Source organism: Castanea sativa, chromosome 9, assembly GCF_040712315.1.
Source record: "Castanea sativa cultivar Marrone di Chiusa Pesio chromosome 9, ASM4071231v1".
NCBI lineage: Eukaryota > Viridiplantae > Streptophyta > Magnoliopsida > Fagales > Fagaceae > Castanea > Castanea sativa.
The window spans coordinates 28,596,222-28,611,746 of NC_134021.1; the positions used below are offsets into that span (position 1 = coordinate 28,596,222).

The 15,525-nt window shown below is 38.2% G+C and overlaps 1 protein-coding gene across 1 annotated transcript; it reads left to right on the forward strand.

The window, feature by feature from the left end:
• Positions 1-4,136, forward strand: LOC142610537 (adenylosuccinate synthetase 2, chloroplastic). Its single transcript, XM_075782361.1, has 4 exons — positions 1-450; positions 1,879-2,571; positions 2,926-3,237; positions 3,688-4,136. The coding sequence occupies exons 1-4, from the start codon at positions 127-129 to the stop codon at positions 3,856-3,858; spliced, it is 1,500 nt and encodes a 499-aa protein (XP_075638476.1). The 5' UTR covers positions 1-126; the 3' UTR covers positions 3,859-4,136.
• The last annotated feature ends 11,389 nt before the right edge of the window (positions 4,137-15,525 follow it).

A 15,525-nucleotide genomic window follows, 5' to 3' on the forward strand; every position in this document is an offset into this window, starting at 1 on the left:
ACCCTCTCTGCTTTATGCCTTGAACTAAACTCACCCAAGTCTCTTATTGTAGTTGATTTGCGTCTGTGTGTGTGTGTCTCTCTCTCTCTGTCTCTGACTCTATCTCTATCTCAGTGTCTCAGCAGCATGAGTCTTTCGTCAATGGCTCTCGACTCGAACCCTATGAGGGTCCCACAGACCCCTTTCTTGGGTGGTCGCCACCACCACCTCAGACCCATTATTCTCCCTCGCCGCCCAAACCTCATCGTCTGCTCCTCAGTCTCAGTCTCAGTCTCAGCCTCTGCCTCTGCATCTCTGAGCGTAGCCGAATCGAGCACAACCCAAGGAACCAACCGGATCGGGTCTTTGAGTCAAGTATCGGGAGTGTTGGGCTGTCAGTGGGGAGACGAAGGCAAAGGCAAACTGGTCGACATCTTGGCCCATCACTTCGACATCGTTGCTCGTTGCCAGGTACACTTTTTCCCACCTTTTTTATTTTTCAGTTCGATTGTTTGATTGTATGATATAATTTTAATTTCGTTGCTAGCTTAGCATTTCACTAATCACTAATAACTTTTGCATGTTTCATCTTTTAGCATTAAAAAAGATTCCACTTTTCCCATTTCATATCCTTTATTTGCTTCATCACTGACCCTTTCAGCATTCAGACTCTCAATTGGCCTAGTCTGGGAAAATCTTTTAGACTAGTGTAAATAAAAATGCGTTTTAAAATATATATATATATATATATATTTTATTTATTAATTTTAGCGTTATATATAATCTTCAAATGGGTGTGATTCAATTTTTAAACTTGGGCTTGTGCTTAATACCTTTCCCCAGGTACACATTTTTTACTTTTAGTTTTAGGTTCATGCACTTCTATATTTAAAAAGATGTGTGTGTATCTTATACATAGAATTCAGTCAAAATACGAATTTGTCTAGTTTGTATTTTGTCTGTTTATTGGTTCTCGTGATTGTTGTTTGATGGGGGCATATTACAAGTCTTCTTAAACCGTAGTATGCTGATTAGTATTCCTAAGCAGAACACCTGCACCTGCACCTGCACCTGCACCTGCACCTGCATGCATGTGACTTTCTTTCTTTCTTAATGAGTTTGGCCCCAAGGGAGGGGGAAGTTTAGATTTGAACTAGTGGCCTTTGCTTCATGAAATTTGGCCCCAGCCGATTGTGCTACCCCTTAGGATTATACGTGTGACATTTTTTATTAATTAAATTTTCCTAAGTGTAATTCTGTTAGAATATGGTTGAGTTACCTCTCTTTTAAGTTAGAGGCACATATGCTCCTAGGCTTTTTGAGCAACCCTATTAAATATTTCTAGCGTTTCAAAACTATTTATTTGATTGTTTCAATTGGTCCAAAATCTAAAATTAAGGACATCTAGTTCTAGAAATTGGATCTTGGTGCAAAGAGCACTCGGCATCACACCAAGATCCAATTTCTCTCCAAAAAAAAAAAAAAAAAAAAATTGGATCTTGGTGCGTTGCCAAGTGCTCTTTGCCCAAGTATGTGTCACAAGTTCGAGTCTGGGAATTAGCTCTCGAAAAATTGGAGATAGGTTACCAACTACCTCTCTCAAAATCCCACAAAAGTGGGAGTATTGTGCACTGATTATGGCCTTTTTTTATCTTGGTTCTATGACATTTATAATCAGTACATTGAGGCAAAACCACTGTTTAAGTGCTACATTCATCCCCCCCCCCCCCCCGGGGCGCGTCTTCTTCCAGTTTGAGCATGGTATTTTGAGAATATATTTGAAACATCCTGCTTCACACAATTTACATGTTTTTAATTGAGGAGTAATTGGCTTTCCAGATCCTGATGATCCAGTGTGTATCTTTTTGCCTGAAACTTTTGAATAAATTTTTATATCAGGGTGGAGCTAATGCTGGACATACTATCTACAATGCAGAGGGAAAGAAGTTTGCCCTTCACCTGGTTCCCTCAGGTATCCTTAATGATGATACCCTTTGTGTTATTGGGAATGGAGTTGTGGTGCATCTACCAGGGCTCTTTGAAGAAATTGATGGCCTGGAATCCAATGGGGTTTCCTGCAAGGGAAGAATACTGGTATCTGATCGTGCTCACCTGTTATTTGACTTCCATCAGGAAGTGGATGGGCTTAGAGAGTCTGAGCTTGCCCAATCTTTTATTGGCACTACAAAGAGAGGAATTGGACCATGTTACTCAAGCAAGGTTATACGGAATGGCATTAGAGTAAGTGACTTGAGGCACATGGATACATTTCCTCAAAAGCTTGATCTTTTATTGTCAGATGCAGCTTCAAGATTCCAAGGTTTTAACTATGGCCCAGAAATGCTTAGGGAAGAAGTTGAAAAATACAAAAGATATGCTGAGAGATTGGAGCCCTTCATTGCTGATACCGTGCATGTCATGAATGAAGCCATCTCAGATAAGAAGAAGATTTTAGTTGAAGGTGGTCAAGCCACCATGCTAGATATTGACTTTGGAACTTACCCTTTTGTAACTTCTTCTAGTCCATCAGCTGGTGGAATTTGCACTGGTCTTGGCATTGCTCCAAGAGTAGTAGGTGATCTAATTGGAGTGGTAAGTGGATAATTTACTATTGGTTTCTTTTTATCATATTTGGGGCGTTGTTTCCTCTTTTTCTGTACTGGTGAGGGAGGGGTTAAAACTTCAAATATAACAAGGCTGTGCCATGACTAGGAGCCCTTTTCTTCTATTATCTTTTTGCATGTCTTGATGTCAAATGTGCTCACCTTTTAAATTTTGTTTGCTCTTTCAAACATGTGGGCTTTTGCATTTTGACATGTGTCTGGAGTAAAACATGTTCTGTGGGAATACTGCACAGTATTCATTAAATACATTATTGCATTTTTAAATAATTAAACTCGTTTTACTTGGCCAGTTGAGGTTCCAAACTTGAATTTCCCTGTGCAGGTAAAAGCCTACAATACAAGAGTTGGCTCTGGTCCTTTTCCTACAGAAATCTTGGGTCAAGGGGGCGACCTCCTAAGGTTTGCTGGCCAGGAGTTTGGCACAACTACAGGCCGTCCTCGTCGTTGCGGTTGGCTGGATATAGTGGCGCTGAAATACTCTTGTCAGATCAATGGCTTTTCATCACTGAATCTCACCAAACTCGACGTTTTGTCCGATCTCCCTGAAATTCGGCTGGGGGTTTCTTATAAACACATCAATGGCACACCAGTCAAGTCATTCCCTGCAGATCTTCGTCTTCTTGAGCAATTGAAGGCAAGTTCCCTCAACCCCAGCCCCCTTTTTAAATTTATATATATATATATATATATATATATATATATATATATATATATTGAGAGAGAGAGAGAGAGAGAGAGAGAGAGAGAGTTATTAACAAAATTCCGCCATCTGCCTTTTGGGTAATGCATTGACAGTGCTTGCCATTGACATCACAGTTGAAGCATAGATTAGGTCCCATGGATACTAGGCCTTATGATTTTTTCTTGTTGCCTTACAAAATTCAGACCACCCCTGCCCTATCCTCTCCTCAAGAGTTTCTAAGCATTGTTTAGCACAAACAAAAAAGGGTGTAGCCTTATATGTGACTTAAATTGTTAAGAACAATCTTTGATTCCTGACTTCTGTAAAAATGATTCAGGTGTCCTCTTCATTGTTTTAGATTTTTGGGGATTCTTCTTGATTTTTATGTCCTTATGTTTCTAGGTGGAGTACGAAGTATTGCCTGGGTGGAAGTGTGATATTTCTTCTATCAGAAACTACGCTGACCTTCCATTGGCTGCACGTACCTATGTGGAAAGGATAGAAGAACTTGTTGGTGTACCAATCCATTACATTGGTATTGGACCTGGACGTGATGCCCTGATAGTAAAATAATTTGATTATTGTTCCTTCTTAAGATGTTAGAGAGGATTCTCTTTATCTGAAGAAATGAGAAAATGCTAGATGAATTTCCTCTTTAAAATGGTAGATTATCTTGGAGAAAAAGTATAACATAAGGTGGCTATATGCATTTGATGTAACAATTATGTATTCAATGTATGTGGAATGCCTTTTTTTTTTTTTTTTTGAGAAACCTGTGGAATGCCATTTTGAATCTGAATACTTTTACGACTCTGACAATTTTGGTGCTGTATTTTAGGCAGTGTTCACAACTTATGATGGTGCTAGAAATGGAAGTTTTTGGTTATTAGATTGAGTTCAGGGCATCAAGATGGTGATTTATTTATTGTTGTTGTCATTGTCTTGGTCAATATTGCCATAGGGAATTAGGTAAATCGTGAATTAGGTCGTGATATCTCTTCAGTGGGTCGCTATCGTATCCGTTTAAAAGATTATAAATTTCAGAGGAAAAAACAATGCTTTATGTGAGTATGTTAGCTGAAGCTTGTTTAATTTATACTCAAATTTAAGATCGCATAGATGCTTATTATTTTTTTGCTGAATGTATAGATGCTTATTATTATTTTTTTCTCTGCTAAAAAAAAAAAGGGTGTTTGGTGTGGGCTCATTGACCCCACACCATGTGATGACAATTGGTAATACCACGTGTACTGCCTTACCATAGTTATTACTTGAACCGTTTCGGTATAGGTACTTATTAGAAAAAAAAAAAAAAAAAAAAAAAAAAAAAGAAGGAAATATTATAGAATTAGTCCTATAACTTAGTTTGTGTTATCATGATAAAGCCCTGAACTTTATGAAGATGAAGATTCAAAAGATTTTCAAATCAAACAAATCCCTTCTCAACGCAACTGTATTCTGTAGGAGGTAAGTTAAAGGGTAAGTATCTTTACCCAAAAAAATAGAAGAGACCGGCAACAACCCATCCCAGCTCAATCTGAACCCAAAAAACGATCCACCATCAACACCAAGAACCTAAAACGCTCAATAACCCGTTTATCAAAAAAAAAAAGAAAAAAACGCTCAACAACCCACTACAAACAAAAAATATGAACCAGAACGTTGAGAGGAGAAGAGGGCGGCACTGGAGAGATAAAATAAAATAAATAAAAAAGAGAGGAGAGAAGAACAGAGAGAGAGAGAGAGAGAGAGAGAGAGAGAGTATATATTTAATGAGAGAAGAGAGAGAAGCCAAACAAACAATATTTTATTTATTACTTTATTGCTCTAGCAAATTGCTAAATATTTAGTAGTCTAATGACAAAGCACCACGGTTCTAAAATCTCAAAGATGGCACTTTACTATAGCTAGTTTGTCAAATTTTAATTAGGAGGATTCACAATAAGGTTGTTAATATAGCTTCAAAGCTATCTTAACAACATAAACACTAAAAAAGCCCATACTTCAAAGATGCTAAACTTAAAATTTATTAGTAACTTGCTACTGTAAGTTGCTACTAGTAACAACACACTATAGCAAGTTGCAACTTTTAACTTCTTTTTATTAATTTTTTCTCTCTCTGTCCCATGCCTCTCACTCAAGTCTCTTCTCCCTCCTCTCTCAGTTCTCTCCTCTCTCTCTCCAAAATCTAATCTTTCTTCTCTCCGTCGGCGACTTCCCAACCACCACTACTTCGCCAGCATTCATCCCTTGTTGGTGGTTGGGCCGCTTGTATAGGTTTTGGTAGGCTATGGCTAAGTTGATCTAGTGGGTGGGTTTTGGTGGGTTTGATCTCGTGGGTGGGTTGTGGCTGGGTGTTAGTTGGATTCAAATCCTCTAGATTTCTTAGAATACTTTACCAATATATTTCTTTAAGTCCTAACCACTCTTTTATAATTTGAGAATCTAGATTCTACTATGTCAGCATTCTACTAATAATACTCTTAAAATAATAAAATAATGTTGCAAACAAAATAATTAAGAGTATTGTTAGCGGAATGCTGACATTGCAAACTCTAGACCCTTAAATCATAAAAGACTGGTTAGGATTTAAAGAAATTTACCGGTAGAGTACCTTAGGAAATCTAGAAGATCGGAATCCGTGTTGGTTGGGTTGTGGGTAGGTTGATCTCATGGGTGGGTTTTGGTTGAGTTCTAGTAGGTTGATTGTGGGCTCTTTTTTCCTCCAGTGGTGGTGGCTGGCAGTGCCCGAGCTGGTTGCTGGGTTTTTATGGTTGTGGGTCTTGTAATTTTCATTTTTCTCAAAACACGTTTCATTTTCCTCTAGTGGTTGTTGGGTTCTTAAAACAATGTTGTATACTCAAAATTTTAATTTTCTCTCTTCGCGAAATCCGAAGAAAAATGGTGAAAAATAGTTGATGAATTTTCAACTTTCAAGTCAGTTTAGGAAATGGGTATTTCTCTTTTTGTAGTGTGTGATGTTTGTGTTGTTGAGAATTCCCATGTGGGTCTCTTTGTGAGTTCTCTATGGAGTGTATCTCTTTGTTTTTTGTTTTTTTTTTAAACCAGTTATGGTGGTGATAAGTGGTAGTGGGTGTTGGCAGCAAAGAAGAGAGAGAAGAGAAAGAGATGGAGAAGAAGATGAAGGAGAGAGCAAGAACTAAAAAAAAATTGTAAAAAAAATAGAAGTTTTGATGTAGAGTGTATTGTAAAGTGAAATGTTAAAATAAATAAAATATATTTTTGAGTTGCTAAAAGCTATATTTTTTGAGAACCTTAATGTGAATGCTCTAACACCACTTATAAACTTCTAACGTTTGTGCTGGTGGATAACCCTAAACCCTAAACTCTAAACCCTAAACCACAGACGTTTGCCTTTTTGGGTAAAACCTCCCTACATGTTCTCCATGCGAAGTGCCTTAGCTTATGTGGAACGGGAAGACTCCAGATTTTCCTGCAGAAGTGCCGCACCTAGTTGTTATCTGCACTAGTACCATTGTTCTCGGTGTTCATTAGTTTCACAGCAAGAGAGTAGGCACGACGCACACTAAAGAGGTCGTTTGGAGAGGCTACCTAGATTTTCTTGTCTCTTGGGAGCTGAGAACTTAATGGTAGGCTCTTAAATACCTCTGCCACATGTGGATAAAACAAAGCATCGATGATCGCCGAATTCCAACTTGTCATCTCGGATCAAATCAGTTCACATACCCGTGTGTCAGAATGCAAAAATAATCTGGGTGAGCAGACACTATGCATGGAGGCAGTGGGTAGCCATTTGTCTTCCCATATCTTTATGTCCATGCCATTACCCACTCTCCACCTCATACCTTCTCTCATTAGTGATTGGGCAACCAATATACTATGCCAAATGAAAGAAGGGTTGCTGCCAATGGTGGCGTGGATGAAGTCATAACTCGGGAAGTACCTATCCTTGAGAACTTGATAGATAAGAGAGTTCTGCTTTGTTTGGAGTCTCCACCCCTATTTTGTGAGAAGAGCTAGGGTGAAATGTTTTATTTTCTTTAAACCTAGACCACCACAAGACTTTGGTTCACAAAACTTATCCCAACTTATCCACGCTATTTTCTTCTCATCATTTCTTTGGCCCCGCTAGAAGTTTTGGATCATGCTTGTTAGATCATCACAAAGAGCGTCGGGTAATTTAAAACAGCTCATTGTGTATGTTGGGATAGCTTGTGTCACTGCCTTGATTAATACTTCATTTCCTACTTTAGACAACATCTTTTCTTTCCACCCCGCTAGCTTCTTCCCAAGTTTCTCTTTAATGCTTTTGAAAGTGTTCTGTTTGTTTCTCCCTACTGTGAAGGTAAGCCCAAGTATTTTTCATACTGTTTAATGACTTATGTCCCAAATATGGTTTTAATCTCCTCTTAGATATCTCTCAGAGTGTTCTTGCTGAAAAACAGTGCGATTTTTGCCCGATTCAACTGTTGACCTAAAGCTTGCTCATACACTTGTAAAATTTGTTGGAGCGAGTTACATTCTATAAGAGAAGCTTTGTAGAAAATCAAACTGTCATCAGCAAAGAACAAGTGGGATAGTTTAGGCCTTCCCCGACATATAGCTATTCCCTCCATTTGTCCATTTGCTACCAACTTTTTTATCAAAGTCGACAAACCTTCTGCACATAAGAGAACAAGATAAGGTGATAAGGGGTCTCCTTGACAGATTCCCCTAGTTGGTACAACATGGCCTTTTGGATTCCCGTTGAGCCTTATAGCATAAGTTTTAGAAGTTACATACTGCATGATTAATTTCCTCCACTTTACATCAAAACCCAACTTCTCTATGATTTTATCTAAACATTTCCATTCCACCCTATCATAGGTCTTATTCATATTGAGTTTAAGAGCCATCTCTCCAACCCTACCCACTTTTTTTCTAGCTTATATGGTGCATAGTCTCAAAAGCAACAATAACATTATCTGTGATTAGCCTACCATTTACAAAGGCACTTTGAGTGTCACTAATGATAGTAGGAAGAATCTTTTTTAGTCTATTAGCTGTGGTTTTAGATGCCATTTTATACACTATATTACACAAACTAATAGGTCTAAAATCAGTCACCAGTTTGGGGTCATTGACCTTAGGAATTAAAACAATGTGTGTATCATTAAAATTGGGAGGAAAAACACCAAAGTCAAGGAAGTCAAGTACCGTTTTAATCACCACCTCACCACTTGTATGCTAGAAGTGCTGAAAGAATAACAGGGGCATACCATCCGAACCTGGGGCTTTCAAGGGGTGCATTTGCTTTAGTGCTTGTCCAACCTCCTTTGCTGTAAAATCTCTAAGGAGCATTTGATTCATGGATGGTGACACTTTCATCTCAACTACATCTATGAGCTCACAGATATCTGTTGGGTTACTTATGGTGAATAAATTTTTGTAGTGATCCACCACAATCTCCTTAATCTTGTGCTCCTCTTCATGCCACACACCATTTGAATCCAACATTCCCTCAATAAGGTTTTCCTTATATCTTGCCGAGGCTTTTGTATGAAAAAACCTCGTGTTTCTGTCTCCCTCTTGAAACCAAGTGAGTCTGGATTGTTGGCGCCACATTGCATCCTCCTTTTCAAGCCAACAGTTCAACTCCACCCTTGTATCTCGCATGAGTTGTGCAATGTCCGACATTGTGGGTTGAAGTTCAATCCACTCAAGCTGCTTCTGTAAGTTAGCAATCCATTTACCTACATGAACGAACTCTGTTTTGTTCCACCTCTCCAACCTGGCTCAGCAAGTCTCAATACATTTACCAAGTACATAATCTGCTCCCAAAGATAAGCCCTCCTCCCATGCATGTTGAACAACACCTTCGCATCATTGATCCTTTAATCACATAGACTCGAATCTAAATATTTTCTTTGTCTTCTTTTTTTGAAACTTTTGCACCATCCGAAGAGACAACGGGGAATGGTTAGAAGTTGAGGACGTAAGGTAAAATAGTTTGGTTGCTAGGAAGAGAGCCAATCATTCCATTGTTGCCAATGCCCTATCAAGCCTTTCCCGAATCTGTGAGCCATCAGATTTTTGAAACAACCATGTGAACGCTTGACTAATGTAGCCAACATCTTTGAGACCACAGAAATTAATGGTGTCGATGAAATTTTGCATTTGCTGCCTTGACCTTGCACTCCCTCCCTTCTTTTTTGACAAACCCGTCAACTCGTTAAAGTCACCAATTACTAGCCAAGGTAAAGTTGATGTACCTTTCAAATGTTTCAACTTTGCCTAAGATTCGGGCCTTTTGCTTATGTCTGGGTTGCCATAAAAGCCGGTGAGATGCCATCACCCTACTCCAGCTCTGCCCTCCACCACGACATCAATATGTGTCTGAGAGAATGTTTAAACATTCACAATGATTTCTTCCTTCCACAACAGAGCCAATCCACCACTCTTGCCATTACTCGATATTATGAAACCATGTTTAAGCTTGCACCTCTCTTGAACCTTTTTCATCCAATCTCAATTCGACTTAGTCTCCATTAGGAAGACGATTGTGGGCTCTTCTTTTGTAACAACCTTTTCCAAGGCTTTAATTGTCCGGAGGTTCCAAGCCCCTAGCAGTTCTAGCTTATGAGCGTCATTGGGCCCTGCGGGGTTGTTCAACAACCTCTGCCGATCTTAAGTGAGTTGCCATAGTAGCAATAAGTGTATCTATCTCCACTGCCAACCTCCTTTTCTTACTCGAGCCATCTGCGTCATCCAAGCTGTGTAAATTGCACTTACGCTTTGAATCAATTGTCTTGGTTGTATGCTCCCCCACGTCAGCATGTTTCCCATTCTGCATCTGTATTTTTCCTTGAGTTCCCCGTGGTAAATTTTCAATAATTTTACCCCTTCCCCACCCCCTGCTTGACCTACCCTTGCCAGCTGTCCCATTCAGTTTACCTTCCTTTCCAACTGTGAAAATTATATCAGGTTTGACTGTTGACTCAGTTACAAACTTGAAAGCTCCCTCCATTACCTTGGCCGAATCACTAATGTCCTTAATATTCGACTTAACTACATGTGCATTCAATTCAAAGATTCTTTCCTTCCCTACTGAATTTTCTGTTTTGTCATTTTCTAGACTCGAAATAATCGTTTCTGAATTAAATTTGTCATTTAAGCCCCTCATAATTGTTTCAATCTCTTGGGATTGACTTTGCAAGCCACCACCTCCAATTTGGTCCATGCCACTAGCTACACCACCACTAAGTTCCTCGGTTTCCATGTGTGTGGTCGTTGGAATGATTGTTGTTACCATTGTGTTTGTTTGAAGGCATTGGTATGGGAACCTGCCTTAGGATGTTCTACGCAATCAAAACCCTGCACCTCTGCCACTGCCTTTCTCATCGGATTGTATTGTGAAGCCCTAATCCACGGGCCAAATTGTTGATCCTCCGTTGTTAACGTCCCTTTACTGTTAAGCCATAATACACAGTCCTTGTTATCATGAGATAAATGCCCACAACAGTAGCTGATGTTGGGGAGATGTTCGTAGAGAAAGGAAACCCAACCCTTCTTTGACTGATCCCATGTTACCTTCCTTCCTCAGCATAGTGGTTTTGTAATATCCACCGCCACCCTGACATGCATGAAATTGCCTCCTCTCATCTCCGAGATGTCCTTAGGTTTAGTGACCGCACCTAAGGTTTCCCCTAAACTTAGCATCGCCTTCGTGGTCAGCAAGGTGAATGGTAGATCGTGTAGTTGAACCCAAAAGAAAGCTGTGGAGAAAATAAGATCTTGGGTTGGTGTGGAACCATCATATTTCTATAGTGCAACTAAATGCCTATCAAAAGCCCATGGTTCTCCTTGCAAGACATTTTCAGCATCAACCTCCAAATCAAAAGCTATTAGGAGCACGTTATTACCCGGATCACTAACCTCAAAACTGCTTTTGGTACGCCATAGTGGTCAGAATGTTCTTGCCACTACCTCAATATTGAGGGAGCGGCGTGTGAAGAATTTAGCCGCCAAAACTATTGATGTTTCTTCTTGTCACTAGATAGGTCAATATTAGTTTCTTCCACATCCGTTAGTGACATCTTCTTCCAACTTTGGGCGAGGTCCTCCAGTCCTAGACCTAAACTATATCCCAAACCCCCTAAAGAAATCACCCTGGCCCTACTAGTAATGTTACTATAGGGGACACTTACTACCCACTCTCAGAGAGGGAGAGCACTATGCTATAGAAAGTAGAGGAGGACAACCTACTCGCCTGGCTGAGAACACTATGATACTCTAGACTTTATCAGTTGAGCTAACTAGACTCATAGTGTAGATTTTGGTTGGTGAATCAAGCAAGAAGAAGAGTTCCATTAATTGAAAGGGTTATAAATTTTAATGAAAAATCACGCACTTTATTGGACGAGTGCAAGACCAAGACCATCATTTGCGCTCACTCAGTTCTCCATTTCTTAGTAAAAATTTAATCCACACGCACCATAACTAGATATACTCTTTTGAAAAAAAGAAAAGAAAAATATGTGTTTCAACTTTCAAATCCCCTCTGCTTAAGGACAGACCCAAGATTTTAAGTTAGAGCGGGCCGGGGTATAAACGAAAAAAAAAAAATTCCAAATAGGCATCCATATAGTATTAACAAATTATAAATACACAAAATCATTGTTTCTTAATATATTAAGGTGCAATTATTTACCAACAAAGGAAAAAAAAAGTGTTTTTTTAATGCTAGGCTAGTTTTTGTTGTTGTTGAAGTTAGAATATTTATAATAGTGGTGCTAAAAAAAAATAATTTTTAGCACCTCAAAAAGCTACTTTATCTATTTTTACTACCTCACTTTACAATACATCCAACATCAAATGTTCTATTTTTTTACTACTTAATTTAAAATAATATAAACAACTCGTTAAAATAATAAGAATGAGAGAGAATTTGAGTTTTGTAATTGAAGGAAGAGAGATAATCTTAATAAAATATGGTATTTTATTTTTAACAACTTGCTACATTCAACTGATATTTATACCAGTTTACTATAATTTCAAAAATTTAGCTTTAGCTTCTTTGATAATACATGATTTTTTTGGTTCTTTGGTGGTCAAATAGTTTTTTTTTTTTTGTTGTTGCTAAAATACAATCACCATAGTGAATGCTTTTATTATTTTTGTTAAGTTTTTGGGCTTGATAGTTGCTAGTAGTGCTAGGCTGGTTAGGCTGATTGGGAAGGAGAGGGACTAAGATTTTAGAAGAAGGAGCCAAATACAAAATTGAAAAATAGCATATGTTAAAAAAAAAAAAATTTGGGCCGAGCCCCCGCCTGGGTCCATCCATGCCTTTACTCCACTTGTTGCAATAATATGTATATATAGAAAAATAAGTTTATATTAAACATTGAAAATGAAATTAAATATATCTTTTCTAACTTTAACTCCTTTAAAAAAAACCAAAAATATTTTTTAACTAAGCTTGAAAATTGGTGGTTATAAAAAAAAATCTTGAAAATTGGTGAAACAACATGTTTATACACGTGGAAAAATAATATTACTTTATTAATAATCACTAAAAATAGTGTTGTAGGAAAAATATTTTCAAGACTATCATCTTCATAAAATTGAGTTTTGAAAACAAAATTTTACCTAAAATTCTATTCATGTGGCAAGAATTGATGAGATGTGTCCACCTAGAAATTGTGTATCCAAAACATGTGTTCAATTAACATTGAAATTGGGTTTTGGAAACACAATATAAGTGCAAATTTTTTTTAATGCCCATTAATTATATTTCACTTACCTTCACTCACATTAGTGGAAAAAATTTAACTTCAAAATTTCATTGCAATTGTGTCTTAAAGATACAATTAGCGTAAAAAATAGAATTTCAAAATTTACATTGCAAATGTGTCTTAAAAACACGTGTTGATGCCTACTTTTGACAAAAGGGTCCAATGACAGAAGATGTTCAACAATATGAAGAAGAAGGGGAGAGAAAATAGTAAAGTGAAGATCAGCGAGCCAGAATGGCAGGAATAATGGTTAACAGGCCCACAAGGATAATAAGTGGCAAGCAAATGGGTCGAGGATGTCCAAAGAATGAAGTAGTAAACCCATGAGAATAATAATAAGAGGTAGAGAAGAAGTAATTAGACAGGGGAAGTCTAAGAGATGAATTAGTAAATTCATAAGGCTGGCATGAAGGCTAATAAGCCTGACAGGTAATTAGAGAAAATGATGTGGTAATTGGGCCGGAGAAGCCCAAAAAATTTAGCAAAAGCTTATGGGAGTAAAAAAGGTAATGAATGAGAAAATTGGCCGAGGAAGCCCGAATTTTGAAATGGGCCAAGGAAGCCTAAGGAATGGAATGGGCTGGCCTAGCATGAATGTTGGTCAGTAAAGCTCAAAAGAAGAAAGAATGTAGAAAATGGACTGGCAGGAACCTCAACCCGTAAGCTCAGTAACAATGAAATATCATAGTAGGAACAGTGCAGTGGCGTGGCAGGATCATCAGTTAACCCACAGACACGAGAAAGAAGGGGACATGGGCTAGGTAGGAGGGAGAGGGCTTGCACCCAAGCAATGTCCAGTCCAAAGAGGAGATGAAATGTAAAGGATGAAAGCCCAAAGACCCATGTATCGTTCATGCCACTAGGGTTAAACAGATACTAGAACGTATAGTAGAATCAGACAAACGCGGAGGTATTGACAAATGCATGAAGGCCAGAAAAGTAATAGATTCAGACGGAAGTTAAGCATGCACACAGGGCCCAAACACCACCTATTTGTACCTAGCCAATATAGGGAAAATGGGCCACAGGTCAGGGGTATGAGAGGGTGTGGTTTGGCGGTGGGGAGAAGGGGGAGCCTATTTTGGGGTTCTTGCTCAAACTCTTTTGAGGAAAGAATGTCCTGTTGGGAAGACATCTTACCCAAAAGAAGTAGACATGTGCTGGAATCACTAAATGCATGCCATAGAGGTAAGTAAGGGAGATGATTAACCTTTATCCAGATGAGAGTATTGAAAACAAAGAGGGATAAGAGACAAAACAAAACCATTTTTGTTTGGGAATGAGGTGTGGTGCAGCCAACACAGTGTAATGGTAGTGGCTGGAAAGTCGGTAGACCACTGGTAGTCTTAAAAGGACGCCTATAATGAGCCAAAAGTGATTGAGGGGTAAGCGTGAACAGTAGGAAAAAAAAGAATAACCCACGACAAGAAACAAAGGTAGAAAAGGAAGCAGAGTAAACAAAGGAAAAAAAAAGGAAAGATATAGAAATCCCAAAGAAAGAAACACACGAGTGATAGGAATAGAGGCATGCATCAATAGGCTACCAATTTCTCTCCCTCTCAATAGACCCACTCTGATAAGCTAAGAATTCAAGTTTAAGCCATCTAGGTCCTTTTTCCAAAGTGTGTAATCTCTATGGCAGGAACTCCTTCTGAGATTACCCACATTGGAGATCGGCTTTCTTTCTAGGTTTGTGTTTCTGAATAGCTAAGTCCATTTCATTGGCAGACGAATCTTATTTTTTCTTTTTGGTTGATAAATGACTAACTCGGTATCTTACTACTAAACTGTTTGCCGTAACCTTGTTATTCGTGATTGTATTGCTCTATTCTCCCTTGCTGTGTTATTTATGTACCATTGTTATCAATAAAAATGTTTTAGTCATCTTGTCGTATCGTGCTTCTTGCTGTAATATTTGTAATAGTGGTTCTTGCCATGAGCACGCGGTACATTTAAGGTTTCTGTTAGGGCGTGTGTACATGGGGATGACTCAACTTGCACACGAACTGGCCTAAGGTGTGTTTCAATTAGATCAGTTTCAATTTTCCTACCCCAAAATCACGGGCCGTGGTATAGCAGGAAAAATCAAGCCCAAAACACAAAAAGGCCCACCACAACATGATTATACAATTTGCCAGTTTTCAAAATATGATATAAGTGTAAAAACATGATTTTAAGTTTGCACTTAAAATCATGTTTTTAAAACACGATTTCACAATTTGTCTTGAAACTATGTTTTAATGTAAAAACACAACTTGCCTTGCACAAATTGCAAAATCTCAAAATTTACAATGAAAACATGTTTCCAAAACATAATTATTTGAAAATCATGTTTTCAAATCAAGAGATCCACGTTTAGAGTTTTCACGTCAAATTTTGTTAATATTATGTTTTGAGAACACTATTTTAAAAAGATAAATGATATGTCCACAACATTTTTACAACAAATCATAAGTGGTAGGTTGTAGATTGTTATTGTTGGTAT